Below are 18,143 nucleotides of genomic sequence, written 5' to 3' on the forward strand. Positions count from 1 at the left end.
CTCAGAGATAATCCCCGTCAACATTTTGGTGTATATTTCTTACCTTTTTTGTGTGTGTGCATGTACACACACATACCCTTAAGGGTCCATATCTGAAATTAGTTGGCTTCTGTTTACATATACTTGAGAAAAGTACATTCTGGTATTGGCACACTATCAGAAAACAGGAAGAGAAATATATGTATGGTGAGAATTACTGTATGCTATATATGAGTGGTTTCTAAATGTTGGTCAGTAGACTGGTGCTGGTTATAATGAAGTTCCTACTAGTTCAAGATAAAATAAAGAAAATGTAATAATGATGAAGATGAATTTATTCAACATAAAGGACTGTCCTATATTCCGGGTTTTCCCCTCCCTTTTTACTTTTTTGATAGTTAAAATGTTCAGACTTCCACGAAATGTTGATAAAACCATGTGGTCTGTTGTTGTGAGTGATGATGATAATGTTCCTTTTCAATATTCTTACTTTGCAAAATACAACAACAACGAAAGAATGGTAGTCCTATGATGCCTCCTGCCCCAATTTTTTATTTTCTTTTACTGCTCCGTGTAATTTAAAAGTCTGGAAATGACTGCTGATCATCATCTTATATAACTTCTTACTACTTAACCACATGCGTGTTTGACTCAGTGCTATTGGACCTTGGGATGCAATAAATATATTAACTTTTCAGTTTCATTATTTATTGAGTACATTTTATTTTTTTATTCCCAGTACCTGGTTATGGATTATTATGTTGGTGGAGATTTGCTTACTCTGCTCAGCAAATTTGAAGATAGATTGCCTGAAGAGATGGCTCGATTTTACTTGGCTGAAATGGTGATAGCAATTGATTCAGTTCATCAACTACATTATGTACACAGGTGAGTAAATAGTCCTTTTTGGCTGTTAGTTATCAGATAATATCTAGAATCAGAGATCCATTTTTACCAAATTTATTGTGGTATTAGATACATTTCTCTTGTCAATCAAAATAATTTATTTTGAGATGGTTTTAGTTGTTTTGCTTCGTCGTTGTTATTGTCATTATTTTTCAGCATTGAAGAACTGATGTACCTGCTTATATACACGTGCACGTGTATATTATCTGAAATTGTCCACGTCCAGTCAGCGTTTCTACAGAATATTTCTAAGAAAACACTCTTATTTAAAGTTACATATTATTTTCCTTCACAAAAGAAGTACGCAGTGGCCAATTTTCTTATAGTTGAGTCTCCTAGTACAGAATACTAGGTTGTAAATCATAGGTTCATTTGCTAAGACCAATGCCTATATTTTATGTTTCTCCAGAAGATAATTTCAAAGATGGTATAAATGTCAAAATAGAGATGTTTTTGCAGGAAAGTGATCATTTTGATGACCATAGAATAATATCTTAGTTGTAAACTGTTTGACGTGTACAATGATTTATTAAAAAATTTCCCACAAATGTGGGTTATATTATATATGATTTAGGATGGAGTAAAAGAAAAAGATGGGCCTATTTACAGAATTGTTTTTTATATAGAATTTTTTTTTTAACCTATTGACACAAGTTAAAAATGCGTTTCTGTGTAAACAGTTCATAATAATTTATATATGATAATTTTTTTTTTATTGTATCAGATAGTTTAAAAGCAGCCTCCCATTTTAAAAGGAAAGAAAGTAGGAAATGACAGCGAAGTTATTGGTGAATTAATCATTCAGATAAGAAAATATTTTGGTTGAGCAAAATGTGACACTGAGAAAGAGATGCTAAGGAGAAGTAATTAAAGGGCTACTGCCCCAGTAGAGAGAAGTTGAACCATTTTCCAAGACAGTGGTTTTAAAACTTTAACATGCATCAGAATCATCTGGAGAGCTTGTTAAAATCAGATTGTCGTGCCCCAACCCTAGAGTTTCTGCTTCAGTAGAATTGGGTGGGGCTGGAGAATTGGCATTTCTAACAAGTTCCCAGATGCTGCTGCTACTGCTGTTGCCTTTGCCTGCAGTGACCGCCCTTTGGGAACCACTGAGAAACACTGTTTCTTCTAAGTTGTGGGTTGTGAGAGTGATGGCAGAGAAGAACATAAATTTGGGAAGAAGAGAAGTTTTTGTTTCACTGTTTTTTTAAGATGTGAGTATCTTATGCTGATTGATTTAATTAGTAATGAAGTTCTAGAACTTTACTAAAGAGTCTTTTGATTAAAAAATCTTATTTCATCAGATCTCAGATTGACTCTTGCCTGTTCATGTGCTTTTTTCTGTTGATATCTGATGATCACAAATTTTATTGAAAATAAAGACATGAACATGCTTTGAAAAATTTAAAGCACAGTGCAGTTTTTAAGATGGCCTTGTGGTCTCTGGTGAATTATAGGATGAGAAACCAAAGTGCTTTTTCATTGCTCAAACAGTAACCCAACATCTTAGCTGAGACCTGTCATTTAAAAATACTTACAAAAATGTCATTTCATTAAACATTGAAAGAATGTTAGTTATTAAACATAGAGTCTTTGGCTTGTGAAGTTTAAAGAGATTTTACCCTAGTCATATCTAAATTCTTGACAGTTGTTGCTATGTCTGAGCCCATTTTGCAGCCATTGTGTCAATCCATCTTGTTGAGGGTCTTCCTCCTTTTCACTGACCCTCTACTTTACCAAGCATGATATCCTTCTCCAGAGACTGGTACCTCCTGATAACATGTCCATAGTATGTGAGACAAACTCTTGCCATCCTTGCTTCTAATGAGCATCCTGGCTGTACTTCTTCCAAGACAGATTTTTTGTTTTTCTGGCAGTCAATGGTATATTCAATATTCTTTGCCAACACCATAATTTAAAGGCATAGATTCTTCTTCCGTCTTACTTATTCATAGTCCAGCTTTCACATGATTATGAGGTGGTTGAAAATACCATGGCTTGGGTCAGGTGCATCTTAGTCCTCAAAGTGACGTCTTTGCTTTTTAACACTTTAAAGAAGTCTTTTGCGGCAGATTTGCCTAATACAGTGTGTCATTTGATTTCCTGACTGCTGCTGCCATGGGCATTGATTGTGGATCCAAGTAAAATGAAATCTTTGACAACTTTAATCTTGTCTCCATTTATCATGATGTTGCTAATTGGTCCATTTGTGAGGATTTTTGTTTTCTTTATGTTGAGGTGCAATACATACTGAAGGCTTTTAGTCTTTGATCTTTATCAGGAAATGCTTCAAGTCCTCTTTGCTTTCTGCAAGCAAAGTTGTATCCTCTGCATATCGCAGGTTGTTATGAGTCTTCCTCGAATCCTAATGCTGCATTCTTCTTCACATAGTCCAGTTTCTTGGACTATTTGCTCAGCATACAGATTGAATAAGTATGGTGAAAGGATGCACCCCTGATGCACACCCCTCCTGACTTTGAGTTGAGTTTAGTAGGAGATAAATTAGTAAATGCATATTTTTGTCCTTATTGTAGAGGCTCTTGAATGCCATGCTCTACACTTTATACTGTAGCTTGGTAGATAATAAGCTAACATTAATTTTAGGCAGTGAAGTGTTTGAATAAAACAATGTGTTAAGTAAATTAGTTTTAAAGTGCTAAACTAAATGTCAGAGTTTCCACACTTGATCAGATTTCAGGATATTTTATAATTTATAAGTGGCAAAGAAATTTTCAACTATAGGGAGTTGGAGAATACAAAAAGAGAATAGTGGAGACTGGATGTGTTTAAGGAAGGAAATTCTCTTGTTTTTCTTGTGTTCTTTTTAAATACTTATTTCTAGACTATAAAATACATTATTGCTCTTTTACTAACAGAAAATTTGTATTTGAAAAATTTGTATTTGCTTATGCACAAAGTTTTATCAAGAGATAAATGATCAATGTAAAGTAGCAAAGGTATGAATAATCAAATGGTATGTGGGTACATACTGTATGATTCCATTTATATACCATTCTTGAAATGACAAAACTACAGAGATGGTGAACAAATGAATGGTTAATGGTTGCCAGGAACAAGGAAGGTGGGTGTGGGAAGTGAGTGGGAATACGAAAAGGTAGCATGAGGGAGTTCGTTTGTGGTGATAGAAGAGTTGTATGTCTTGGTGATAGTTACACGAATCTACAAATGGGATAAAATTACATAGAACTCTACACACGCGCGCACACACACACACACACACACACACACAAATGTAGGTTCAAAAAAAGGTGAAAACTGAATAAGGAGTAAAGTCTGTAGTCTATTGACATTATTATACCAGTATTGATTTCTTGGTTTTGATAGTGTGCTACAGCTATATAAGTTGTTATCATTGGGGGAGGTGGCAAAGGGCACATGATTCTCTTTGTACTCTTTTTGTAATTTCCTGTGAGTCTGTAATTGTTTTAAAATAAAAAGTTTTTAAGGACAAAAAACTTCTATTACCTGCTATTTTGAGGTCTGGAAACCACGCCCAAGAAACTCTTTCCATTCTACTTCACCTGCAGTACCTATAAATTTGGGTGAATTCCTTGAGGACCTCAAACTTGCTAAGGCTCCTGGGTTTGCAGGAAGTGATTTTTCTTACTACCTGTAAGACTGGGACCTGTAATTCAGGTATTTGGGTGTCATTAGTATGTAGATGATATATAAATCATGGGATAAGCTGAGTCCATTTAGTGAAACAGAGTGGATCACGAAGAGGGTCCAGGCCTGAGGCCTGAGGAACACCAGTGTTTAGAGACTCGGTAGAGTAGGAGGAGGTCCCTGGATGGTGCAAGCGGTTTGTGCTCAACCACTAACCCAAAGGTGGACGGTTTGAAACCGCTTAGTAGTACCATGGCAGATCTGCTTCTGTAAAGATAACAGCCAAGAACACCCTGTGGAACAGTTCTACTCTAACTCATTGTGAGTTGGAATCAGCTCACCGACAGCAAGTTTCGTTTTTTGGTTTAGAGTAGGAGGAGCCAACAAAGGAAACTAAGAAGGATCAGCCAGAGGTGAGGAGGGAAATGATGAGAACATAGCTAAAGTAAACCATCTTTCTCTTTATATTTAATTACATAAACAAATGTTTATCTTTTTTCCTGTGGATAACAGTGTCCTAGGTTTTGGAGGTGAGCGTGGGGGTGAATGTAGGACATCGCTTGTTTTTATGTAAAGTAATACGCTTTTTACCTTCGATTCACGTTCTATTTGCGGTGGGTGGGGAGGGAGCTAAAGTTTAAGAAAATATTTTCACTTCATACTTACATCCAAATTGGACAAATGGTCATCTCGTTTTTAATTTGTAAATTCATTCATTCATTGTGAAGATGTTTTTCAGTACCTGCTGTTTTCCTGGTATTCTAGCTACTTTTTTTGGGTGACATAATAGACCCAAAACCAAACCCATTGCCATCGAGTTGGTTCAGACTCATAGTGACCCTGTGGGACAGAGTAGAATGGCCCCATAGGGTTTCCAAGGCTGTAATCTTTATGGAAGCAGATTGCCACATCTTTATCCTATGGAGTGGCTTGTGGATTCAAACAGCTGACCTTCTGGTTAGCAGCCCATCACTTAACCACGGCACCACCCGGGGTTCCTTGACAGAATAAAAGTGGAGAAAATAATTCCTTTTTTTGAGTAGTTACTTGAAGATAAACTAGCTATAATAATAGAGTTATTGAATTAAATGACAATAAAGGCAGGTTAAAAGAAAAGCAGTTAAAAACTATATACCTAAACATTGTGGAGATGTGAAATTAAAAGTAGATGAACAAGTGAATCAAGAAGACCTGGAAAAAGCTATGTCTGTGATAGGAAGAGGATATCTCAAAAGATTGAAACAGCTTAGATAAGGAGGGCTAAAGCCAACAAAATATACAAAGCAATTTTGACCATTAAGGTTCAGAAATAATATTTTATTATTATTTTAATGTTAAAGGTTTCCCTTTATTTAGAAAAGTACTGTATAAAGAAATATCAGTGTTATAAAAGTATGTCCATCTTTCCTGTGCTTTAACAGAATGGTTGCTTCTATGTTTATTGAAATACGCTTTTGGAAGTCATAAAATATCTTCCATTCAGTCATCCATCAACTCAGATTTTAGTCTTTGCCATAGATGCACTTTAATTTTCAACTTAAAATTTGAATGCCATCATATCCTTTTTTGATTTACTGAATAGGTGGTTTGTATTTTAAGGGCGTGTTCTTTCTCTTCAATCATTAATTTGCTTAAATGCAAAAAATTGGGAGTAGAGGTTATTTCTAACGACTTAATAACATTATGTGGTATGTCTGACTCAGGTTGATAAAAGTATTTGCCAAACGTTAGGTTATGGTAAATTAAGCCCTAATTTTATGTTAGAGAAAAACCCAACTTATTTATTTCTAAATATGTTAACTAAACTCAGCAGCCATCTTGGTGTTCAGATTGTTGGCTGAAAAACCAAACCCATTGCTGTTGAGTCAATTCAGACTTATGGTGACCCTATAGCAACTGTATAGGACAGAGTAGAACTGCCCAATAGGGTTTCCAAGGCTCTAAATCTATTTGGAAGCAGACTGCCACATCTTTTTCCCACGGAGTAGCTGGTGGGTTCAAACTGCCAACCTTGTGGTTGGCAACTGAGCGTTTTAACTACTGTGCCACACCTAGAACTTCAAAAATGCTAATAATAAAAGACACAGAGTCCTACTAGAACTACAAAGAAAAAATATATTTGATTAGATTAGAATGTTATGTTTGGGTATCACGTGGTTCAGTTTTAGATGACAGAAATGGAAAGATGAGGACTTTTGTGATGTTTTACAATAAAGCTCTTCATAGGTAGTCAGGATACTGATTCTAGTATGAAAATATGACAAGCTGATACTGTGTAGTGTTCAGTGGCTAAGATCTTACCTTGATTTCTGTTTTAGTGTAGTTTTCTACAATATTACCAGTGTAACAGTGCTATACATTTTGCTTCCTCAGTAGAAGGACCTTATTAGACACCACTTTGATAAGAAGGGAATGTCATTGATGCTTGGCATATTGTTCTGTCACAGAAAGCGATGTATTGTAAAATACAGAATGCTTTAAAATAGTGGAATAGAGAGAATTAGGTATGAGTATATAATCTACGTGGATACCAATTTCTTTTCTTCGGGGTAGATCACCTGTCATTTCTCAAAAGGAAATTTTTGTTTTTTACTTAAAAAAAAAAAAAAAAGCCAAAAACCAGAAGTATCTCAGTGGAAATATAGATATCCATATAGTCAGATTTGTAGAATATTAAAATGAGCTTTGAAAGGAATAGTTTCTGCACTATTTTAAACCTTTTCAAAACAGTTTTTATAAATGATCTAAAAATCACGAAATTTTATTTCTTAGCTCTCCTCATAATAGTACTAGATATTAGCCTTGATAAAACCCAAACCAAACCTATTGCAGTCAGGTCGATTCCAACATATAGCAACCTTATAGGATAGAGTAGAACTGTCCCATATGGTTTCCAAGCCGTAATCTTTACAGAAGCAGACTGCCACATCTTTCTCCCACAGAGCAGCTGGTGGGTTTGAACTGCCAGCCTTTCAGTTAGCAGTTGAGTGCTTAACCATTGCACTACCAGCATTCCTTATTAGCCTTGGTAGTTAACATTAATTGTAATTATTAATATAGTACTGCTTCATAAGACTTTTTCCCAAAAATTTTCCGCTGTTAGGAGTTAAGATAAGGAACATTCTGGCTATACTTCTTACAGGACAGCTTTGTTCATTCTTCTGGCAGTCCATTATGGTATATTCAGTATACTTTGCCAGCACCACAATTTGAATGTATCAATTCTTATTTCATCTTCCTTTCATTGTCCAGCTTTCACATGTATATAAGGTGATTGAAAAATACCATGGCTTGGGTCAGGTGCACCTTAATCATATAACTGACATCTTTGCTTTTTAACACTTTAAAGAGATCTTTTGCAGCAGATTTTCCCAGTGCAGTATGGTGTTGATTTCTTAACTGTTGCTTCTGTGGACATTGATGATTGATCCCAGTAGGATGAAATAATTGACAATTTCTATTTCTTTTTCATTTATCATGATGTTGTTTATTAGTCCAGTTGTGAGGATTTTTGTTTTCTTCATATTCAGATGTAATCTATGCTGACCTCATAGCAACATGCAGTCCACCGCTGACAAGACAGATGGTTACTGCACATGAGGTGCATTGGCTGGGCATCAAACCTGAGCTCCTGCCTGGAAGGCGAGAATTCTGCCGCCGAACCAACAATGCCTCAAAGAAAGAATAAAGGGATTTATTATTATTTTTTTTTTTAAATATCACAAACTGAGAGGATTTTAGGAAAATTGTAGACATAGTAGATTTTGAATCTCACCAAATTTCTCACTTAAATGTAAACAAAGCAGTGAGATATCAAAACCAAAACCCATAGACAATACTAAAAAAAAAAATAAAAAACAGATAAAAAGGTATCCCCATGAACTCCAAAATACAAGCAGTTTGGGTACCACCAATAACCAGAAATACTGCATGGTTTTTGATGTCTGTGGAGACAAAGCAGAGGGAAACAGTAGGACATATGGTGGACCTGAGAACATAAACATACCAAAATAGGTATTCACTGAAAAGTATGGCAGGCCAATTTGTGATATCAGCTAAATCTGTAAGGAATGCTGCCTAATCTAACATTAAACAAGTACAAATGACAAAATTGGAAAAAGGCTGGGTTAGTCTTGGCCACATGAACTCCTGAAACAAATCAACCAAAGCTTTTTTTCTAGGGAAGAGCTACATAGTGAAAAGAAACTTCTGGAATTGGGTCAAATTGAACAGGATAAGGGTAGTAGAGGTAGAGGGAATAGAAGGTGCAGATACATGTTTGTGAGGGGAGCAAAGCCTAGAAATCTCACAAAGCAAGCTGCCATATTTTTTTAACACTTCTGAAAAACACCGTAAGAGAGAGCTCTCTGAAGTTAGAAAAGCTTTCTTGAACTATGCCTCCTCCTAAAAATTCAGGGAAACTAATTTCACATAACAGTGGCCAACAGAAAAGTATTTATATCAGTCCCATACAAAGTTACTATAAGAAGAAAGAGACTAGACTATAATACCTACAGATAATGAACAAACAACAGAAAGACATGACCACAAAACAGTTATAAACTGTAATCTGCTGTTTTAAAGTAAGCTAAAAGACATTATGAAAATTGTAACAAGTTAAATTAGAATTAGCAAAACTCAGAACTGTGACAAAACTCAGAAAGAATTTGAAATAACAACAACAAAAAATACCACTTCAGAAAAGAACGACTATGCTAGCAGGAATATAAGCATGAGTAAACATACACATAATGCTTATAGAGACATAGAGAGGAAAACTTGAAAAACCAAGAAAAAAAGCAAAAAGAGATGAAAAAATGAAGAAAACATGATAAATTCTGAAGAAAAGCATAGATGGTTCAACACATGGATAATTGGGAGTGGTGTGGGGCAAAAGGGAGTCAAAACCAGGCAACGGGACAAATACCAAATATTGTAATGCAAGAAAACTCTCTTGAAATAAGAAATAAAAAGGTTTAAAATTACATATTGAAAGCCATATCATATATGTGACCAACCAATGCCTAAACAAATTCTAGTAAAATTTCTGACCTTTGAAATAAAAAAAGGAAAAATCACGTGAGTATTTAGATAAAGGAGCAAGTGACTACTTTATCATCAGACTTTTCAACAACAAAGCTGTATGACAGAAGAAAATCCATTACATATTTAAGATACCCCAGAAGAAAAGTTGGAACAAAATTTACTTTCAGGTGGAAAGGGCCCATACAAATGTTACCAACTTTCAGGAACTTGGGGAATGTTATTACCATGTGTTCTTCCTGAGGAAGCTAGGTACTAATCTACTAGAGAATGAGCTTCAGACAGCCAAAGTGATGAGAGGGATCATCATTAAGGACTGATGATGCTCATTACCTAATCCCTGTGGAACTAAAATGGAAAGAAGCTTAAAATGATGACTCTGGCAATAAACGTATAGTACAACTGTAAAAATAGGTGGTGATAATTGGGATAATTTATGCAATTTTTTAAAACTGTTTTTAGTAATCAAATTCATAGTGGTAGTATAAGTATTGCTACTTTGATAGTGCTATGTTTGTAATGTGAAATAAAGCAATTTTGGTGTACTCTAATTTTATGGTGTACTCTAATTCTCTCATCCCGTGTCCTTGAGAATCAGGATTCTTGATGTGGAAGAAAGCAGTTACTTATTAATATAGAAGATGGTAGCTAAAAAGCCTATAGTCCTGTGTTGGAATTGGAAATAGTATGAACTGAAGTATTTTATTTTACACACGCACATGCACTGAGAGAAAGAGATAGTGAGAGCGAGAGAATGCTCTGTGCAGTGAAAACATTTAGAAACAATGAGTATCCCTATGGAACAGATGATGATCCTCATGTACCACTTCCCACTTAGGGGAAGAACAGGCTTATTAGAGAAATGACTGCTTTCAGACTAAGTAAGAAGTGTGCAGGATGAGCCTGGTACATCTTTTCATACAAATAGCAAGTAAGCTATGAAAGATTTTAGGATTATGTTGAAAGGATTCAGGAACCAAACTGAAAGGCTGCCATTGTCCAAAGTTGGGAAAATTCAAACTTCAGTGGGGATAATTATTGAAACCAATTAAATCCCATGAAATATGTTTAAATTTATGATTTCATTATGCTATTTTTAAACCAAACCTAATTTCTTACTGTCTGAATCATCTAGTGCTGCTGTAACAGAAATACCACAAGTGGATGACTTCAGCAAATAGAAGTTTATTCTCTCACAGTCTAGTAGGCTAGAAGTCCAAATTCAGTGCCTCATCTCCAGGGGGAGGCTTTCTTTCTCTGTCGGTTCTGGAGGAAGGTCCTTGTCATCAATCTTCCCTTGGTCTAGGAGCTTCTCTGCACAGGAACCACGGGTCCAAAGGATGCCCTCTGCTCCCGGTGCTGCTTCCTTGGTGATATGAGGTCCCCATGTCTCTTTGCTCACTTCTCTCTTTTATATCTCAAAAGAGATTGACTTAGGACAAAATCCAATCTTGTTGCTCTCATCAGCATAACTGCCACTAATCCATCTCATTAACATCATGGGGATAGGATTTACAACACATAGGACAATCATATCAGGTGACAAAATGGTAGAAATCACACAATACTGGGAATCATGGCCTAATCAAATTGATACACATATTTTTGGGGGATACAATTCAATCCATGACACTTAACCTTCTAAGGATGATAGGAAACCAGTTTATTTCTTGAAAATTGGTAAATTAAGGGAAAGAATCAAACATATATCTTGCTCTTTCTTTATGAACTGTATCCCTGTAACAAAATAGTAAATGAAGTCATGAATCTCTTTATAAAAACATTCCAACTAATAATTGAAAAAGAATGTGAAAGGGAGGAAATCACCATCTGGCAACCCCAAGTGATGGTGCTTGCTACCATCAGAAAAGGAGAGATAAGTTGTTTGAGCCTCCCAATGAAGGTACGTAACATCACTTATCTTGCCAGTGATCGAGCTTGAATCTAATCAAGCCTTTGGATCCAGCTGCCAATTTGCAGGAAATCCTGAGAACAGAGTATATTAGTTTCCTATTGCTGCTGTAACAAATTACCACAAACTTTGTTATTTAAAACAACATAAATTTGTTATTCACAGTTATGGAGGTCAGAAGTCCAAAATGGGCCTTATAAAAACAAACAAACAAACAAAAAAACATTGCTGGGGAGTCGATTGCAACTCATAGTGACCTTATAGGACAGAGTAGAGCTGCCCCATAGAATTTCCAAGGAGCAACTGGTAGATTTGAACTGCTGACCTTTTGGTTAGCAGCTGAGCTCTTAACCACTGCACCACCAGGGCTCCAAAATGGGCCTTAGGAGGCTAAAATCCTCTGTGTGGTAGGCTGAATCAAGGTGTCAGCAGCTCTTCTTTCCTCTTGGAGGTTCCGGAGAAGAATTCATTCCCTTCCTTTTCCAACTTCTAGAAGTTTCCTGTATTTCTTGGCTTAAGACCCCTTCCAGCAGTGGCATCACTCCAGCCTCTGCTTCTGTCTTCACATCTCTCTGACCATTTTGCCTTTCTCTTATAACAACCCCTGTGATTATGTAGGACCTACCCAGATAATCCAGAATAATTTCCCTACCTTGTGATCTTACATTAATTAATCACATCTGCAAAGTCCCTTTTGCCATATAAGGTAACATATTATGAATGTGAATGTGAATTCTAAAACCTGACAAATCAGAATGCTCTTCTGGATCAAAGTATGGTGAAAGGATACAACCCTGATGCACAGTTGGTTGGCCAGGTAGCTGTCTTCCAAATTTCTTGGCGTAGATGAGTGAGTGCTTCCAGCATTGCATCTGTTTGTTGAAACATCTTTATTGGTATTCCATCAATTCCTGGAGCCTTGTTTTTCACCAGTGCCTTCAGAGCAGCTTAGACTTCTTCCCACAGTACCATCAGTTCTTTATCATATGCTACCTCCTGAAATGTTGAACATCAACTAATTTTTTGTCACAGTAACTTTGTACACCTTCTTTTGATGCTTCCTGTGTCGTTCAATATTTTGCCCATAACCAAAAGAATAAGAAAAGAAAAAACAAAACCATACCCACTACTATCAAGTTGATTCCAACTCATAGCAATCCCATAGGGTTTCCAAGGCTGTAAATCTCCATAAAAGCAAACTGCCACATCTTTTACTCATGGAACTGTGGTGGTTTCAAACCACTGACCACTAGGTTAACAGTCAATTGCTTTAACCACTGCTTACCAGGGCATAGAATCCTTCCATATTACAACTCGAGGCTTGAATTTTTTCTTCAGTTCTTTCAGCTTGAGAAATGCCGAGCATGTTCTTCCCTTTTGGTTTTCTAACTCCAGGTCTTTGTACGTTTCATTTTAATACTTTTGTCTTCTTGAGCTGTCCTCTGAAATTTTCTGTTCAGCTCTGTTACTTCACCATTTCTTCTGTTTGCTTTAGCTACTCTATGTTTAAGAGCAAGTTTCAGAGCCTCTTCAGACATTTATTTTGGTCTTTTCTTTCTTTTTAATGACCTTTTGCTTTCTTCATGTATGATGTCCTTGAAGTATTCCACAGCTCTTCTGGTCTTCAGTCATTAGTGTTCAGTGTCAAATCTATTCTTAAGATGGTCTCTAAATTCAGGTGGGATGTATTCAAGGTTGTACTTTGGCTCTCATGGACTTAACTTTAATTTACTTCAGCTTCATCTTGAACTTGCAGTTGATGGTGTGTTCTGCAGTTGGCTCCTGGCCTTGTTCTGACTGATGAGATTGAGCTTCTTCATCGTCTCTTTCCACAGATATAGTCGATTTGATTCCTATGTATTCCACCTGGTGAGGTCCTCATGTACAGTTGCCATTTCTGTTGTTGAAAAAAGGTATTTTTATTGAATAGGCCATTGGTTTTGCAAAATTCTGTCGTGTGATCTTCAGCGTCATTTCTGTTACTGAGCACATGTTTTCCAACTCCTGCTCCTTCTTTTTTTTCAACTTTCACATTCCAGTCACTAGTGATTATTAGTGCATTTTGTTTGCATGTTTGATCAATTTCAGCCTGCAGAAGTTGGTAAAAATCTTCAATTTTCTTCACCTTTGGCCTTAGTGGTTTGTGCATAAATTTGAATAATAGTTGTATTATCTGGTCTTCCTGGTAGGTGTGTGGATATTATCCTATCACGAACAGCGTGGTATTCAGGATAGATCTTGAAATGTTCTTTTTGATAATGAATGCGATGCTGTTTCTCTTCAGTTTGTCATTCCTGGCGTAATAGACTATGTGATTGTCCAATTCAAAATGGCCAATACCAGTCCATTTCAGCTCACTAATACCTAGGATATCTACTTCAAGTGTTCTCTTTCATTTTTGACAACTTCCAATTTTACTTGAGTCATACTTTGTACACCCCACGTTTTGATTACTAATGAATGTTTACAGCTGTTTCTTCTCGTTCTGAGTCATGCCACATCAGCAAATGAAGTTTCTGAAAGCTTCACTCCATCCACTTCATTAAGGTCAGCTGTACTTTGAGGAGACAGCTTTTCCCCAGTCATACTTTGAGTGCCGTCTAACCTGAGGGGCTCATCTTCCGGCACTGTATCAGACAGTGTTCCACTGCTACTTATAACATTTTCACTGGCCAGTTTTTCAGAATTAGATTGCCAGGTCCTCCTTCCCAGCCTGTCTTAGTCTTGAAGCTCCACTGAAACCTATCAACCATGGGTGACATTGCTGCTGTTTGACATACCGGTGGCATAGCTTCCAGCGTCATTGCAACATGTAAGCCACCACAGTATGACAAACTGATAAATGAATGATAACCAGTAATAAACTTTGTTTTCTATACATTTTGCCTTCTCTTATCTTTGTATATAGTTTAGGTCATACATTATTTGTCCTTTTGTGATTGACTTGTTCACTCAGGATAATGTCTTCCAGCTCCATCCATATTGTAGCATGTATCAAGACTTCATTTCTTCTATTTTTTTTAATTGTACTTTAGGTAAAGGTTTTCAAAACAAACTAGCTTCTTGTTAAACAATTAGTACACACATTGTTTTGTGACATTAGTTACTAACTCCACAACAAGTCAACACTCTTCCTTCTCAACCTTGAGTTCCCTATTTCCAGCTTTCCTGTCCCCTCCCGCCTTCTTGTCTTTGCCCCTAGGCTGGTGTGCCCCTTTAGTCTCATTTTGTCTTATGGGCCTGTCTAATCTTTGGCTGAAGGGTGAACCTCAGGAGTGACTTCATTACTGAGCTAAACGGGTGTCCGGGGGCCGTACTCTTGGAGTTTCTCCAGTCTCAGACCATTAAGTCTGGTGTTTTTTACTAGAATTTGAATTCTGTACCCTACTTTTCTCCTGCTCTGTCAGGGGCTCTCTGTTGTGTTCCCTATCAGGGCGGTCATTGGTGGTAGCCGGGCGCCATCTAGTTCTTCTGGTCTCAAGCTGATGGCGTCTATGGTTTATGAGGCCCTTTCTGTCCCTGGGCTAATATTTTCCTGTGTCTTTGGTGTTCTTCATTCTCCTTTGCTCCAAGTGGGTTGGGACCAGTTGATGCGTCTTAGATGGCCACTCGCTAGCTTTTAAAACCCCAGATGCCACTCACCAAAGTGGGATGCAGAACATTTTCTTAATAAACTTTGTTATCCCAGTTGACCTAGATGTCCCCTGAAACCATGGTCCCCAGACCCCTGCCCCTGCTACTCTGTTCCTCAAAGTGTTTGGTTGTGTTCAGGAAACTTCTTAGCTTTTGGTTTAGTCTAGTTGTGCTGACTTCCCCTGTACTGTGTGTTGTCCTTCTAAAATAATTCTTGTCTTCTATCTAGTTAGTGAATACCCTCTTCCTCCCCACCCTCGTAACCATCAAAGAATGTTTTCTTCTGTGTTTAAACCTTTTCTTGAGTTCTTATAGTAGTGGTCTCATATAATATTTGTCCTTTTGCAACTGACTAATTTCACTCAGCGTAATGCCTTCCAGATTCCTCCATGTTATGTTTCATGAATTCATCATTGTTCTTTATCATTGTGTAGTATTCCATTGTGTCAATATACCGTAGTTTGTTTATCCATTCGTCCGTTGATGGGCACCTAGGTTGTTTCCATCTTTTTGCTATTGTGAACAGTGCTGTAATGAACATGGGTGTGCAAATATCTATTCGTGTGACAGCTCTTATTTCTCTAGGATATATTCCAAGGAGTGGGATTGCTGGATCGTATGGTACTTCTATTTCTAGCTTTTTTGGGAAGCATCAAATCGATTTCCAAAGTGGTTGTACCATTTCACTTTTCCACCAGCAGTGTGCTAGTGTTGTTGGGGTGAGATGGTATCTCATTGTAGTTTTGATTTGCATTTCTTTAATGGCTAATTATCATGAGCATTTCCTCATGTGTCTGTTAGCCACCTGAATGTCTTCTTAGGCGAAGTGCCTGTTCATATCCTTTGCCCATTTTTTAATTGAGTTATTTGTCTTTTTTGTTGTTGAAGTTTTACAGTATCTTGTAGATTTTAGAGATTAGATGCTGATTGGATTTGTCGTAGCCAAAATTTTTCCCCAGTCTGTAGGTTGTCTTTTTACTCTTTTGGTGAAGTCTTTTGATGAGCATAGTGTTTGATTTTTTAGGAGCTCCCAGTTATCTAGTCTCTTTTCTGGTGTTTGTGCATTGTTACTAATGTTTTGTATTCTGTATATGCCATGTATTAGTGCCCCTAGCATTGTCCCTATTTTTTCTTCCATGATCTTTATTGTTTTCTATTTTATATTTAGGTCTTTGATCCATTTTGAGTTAGTTTTTGTGCATGATGTGTGGTATGGGTCTTGTTTCATTTTTTTGAAGATGACTATCCAGTTATGCCAGCACCATTTGTTAAAGAGACTGTCTTTTCCCCAGTTAATGGACTTTGGGCCTTTGTCAAATATCAGCTGCTCATAGGTGGATGAATTTACATCTGGATTCTCAATTCTATTCCATTGGTCTATGTATCTGTTGTTGTACCAGTACCAGGCTGTTTTGACTATCATGGCGGTATAATAGTTTCTAAAATCAGGTAATGTGAGGCTTCCCACTTTGTTCTTCTTCTTTAGAAATGCTTCACTTTTCCGGGGCTTCTTCTCTTAACATATGAAGTTGGTGATTTGTTTCTCCATCTCATTAAAAAATACCACTGGAATTTGAATCAGGATTGCATTGTATCTGTAGATTGCTTTGGGTAGAATTTACATTTTCACAATGTTGAGTCTTCCTATCCATGAGCAAGGTATGTTTTTCCACTTACACAGGTCTCTTTCGGTTTCTTGCAGTAGTGTCTTGTAGTTTTCATTGTATAGGCTTTTTACATCTTTGGTTAATTTTATTTCTAAGTATTTTATCTTCTTGGGGGCTATTGTAATTGGTAGTGATTTGGTGATTTCCTCTTTGAAGTTCTCTTTGTTGATGTAGAGGAATCCAACTGATTTTTGTATGTTTATCTTGTATCCTGATACTTTGCTGAAATCTTCTGTTAGTTCCAGTAGTTTTCTTGTGGATTCTTTGAGGTTTTCTGTGTATAAAATCATATCATCTGCAAATAGAGATACTTTGACTTCTTCCCTGCCAATTTGGATGCCCTTTATTTCTTTTTCAAGCCTAATTGCTCTGTCTAGGACCTCCAGCACAATGTCGAATAAGAGTGGTGATAAAGGGCATCCTTGTCTGGTTCCCGTTCTCAAGGGAAATGCTTTCAGACTCTCTAAACTTAGGATGATATTGGTAATTGGCTTTGTATAAATGCCTTTAATATGTTGAGGAATTTCCTTTCTATTCCTATTTTGTTGAGAGTTTTTATCATGCATGGGTGTTGGACTTTGTCAAATGCCTTTTCTGCATCGATTGATGAGATCATGTGGTTCTTGTTTTTTGTTTTATTTATGTGATGGATTACATTGATTGTTTTTCTAATGTTGGACCATCCCTGCATACTTGGTATGAATCCACTTGGTCATGGGGATTTTTTTTTTTTTTGATATGTTGTTGAATTCTGTTGGCTAGAATTTTGTTGAAGATTTTTGTGTCTATATTCATGAGGGATATTGGTCTGTAATTTTCTTTTTTTGTGGAGTCTTTACCAGGTTTTGGTATCAGGGTTATGCTGGCTTCATAGAATGAGTTTGGGAGTATTCCGTCCTTTTCTGTGCTCTGAAATACCTTTAGTAGTAGTGGTGTTAACTCTTCTCTGTAAGTTTGGTAGAATTCTCCAGTGAAGCTGTCAGGGTTAGGGCTTTTATTTTGTTGGGAATTTTAAAATTACCTTTTCAATCTCTTCTTTTGTTATAGGTTTATTTAGTTGTTCTACCTCTGTGTTAGTTTAGGTAGGTAATGAGTTTCTAGAAATTTGTCTGTTTCCTCTAGGTTTTCAAATTTGTTTGCTTTGGCAGTAACCCACTTTACAGTGGACAAAGTCGTTACACTATGACCCTGGGATAGAAATACTTTGAGGCCTGAAGCTGACTTAAAACTCCTTGTAGTCCCTCAGAGGTCTGAGTAACAGTTTGAAATTGTAATTTTTCATACTGTTAAAGGAGGACCTATTTGTATAATATCTGGAAATCACTAAAGAATAGGTAATGTTATAGTTAAAAATTGGTATGCTAGGGCTATAGGAA

The 18,143-nt window shown here is 36.7% G+C and overlaps 1 protein-coding gene across 5 annotated transcripts in view; it reads left to right on the forward strand.

Annotated features, from left to right (window-relative positions):
• Positions 1 to 18,143, forward strand: part of CDC42BPA (CDC42 binding protein kinase alpha) — a 338,979-nt gene that overhangs the window by 130,464 nt on the left and 190,372 nt on the right. For all 5 annotated transcript variants that reach the window (XM_004375875.3, XM_023730922.1, XM_012555417.2 and 2 more), the window contains exon 5: positions 719 to 867. In XM_004375875.3, the coding sequence (XP_004375932.1) occupies positions 719 to 867 (149 nt within the window). The remainder of the gene's footprint in view (positions 1 to 718; positions 868 to 18,143) is intronic.

This window comes from Trichechus manatus, unplaced genomic scaffold (assembly GCF_000243295.1).
Source record: "Trichechus manatus latirostris isolate Lorelei unplaced genomic scaffold, TriManLat1.0 scaffold00039, whole genome shotgun sequence".
NCBI classification, from domain to species: domain Eukaryota; kingdom Metazoa; phylum Chordata; class Mammalia; order Sirenia; family Trichechidae; genus Trichechus; species Trichechus manatus.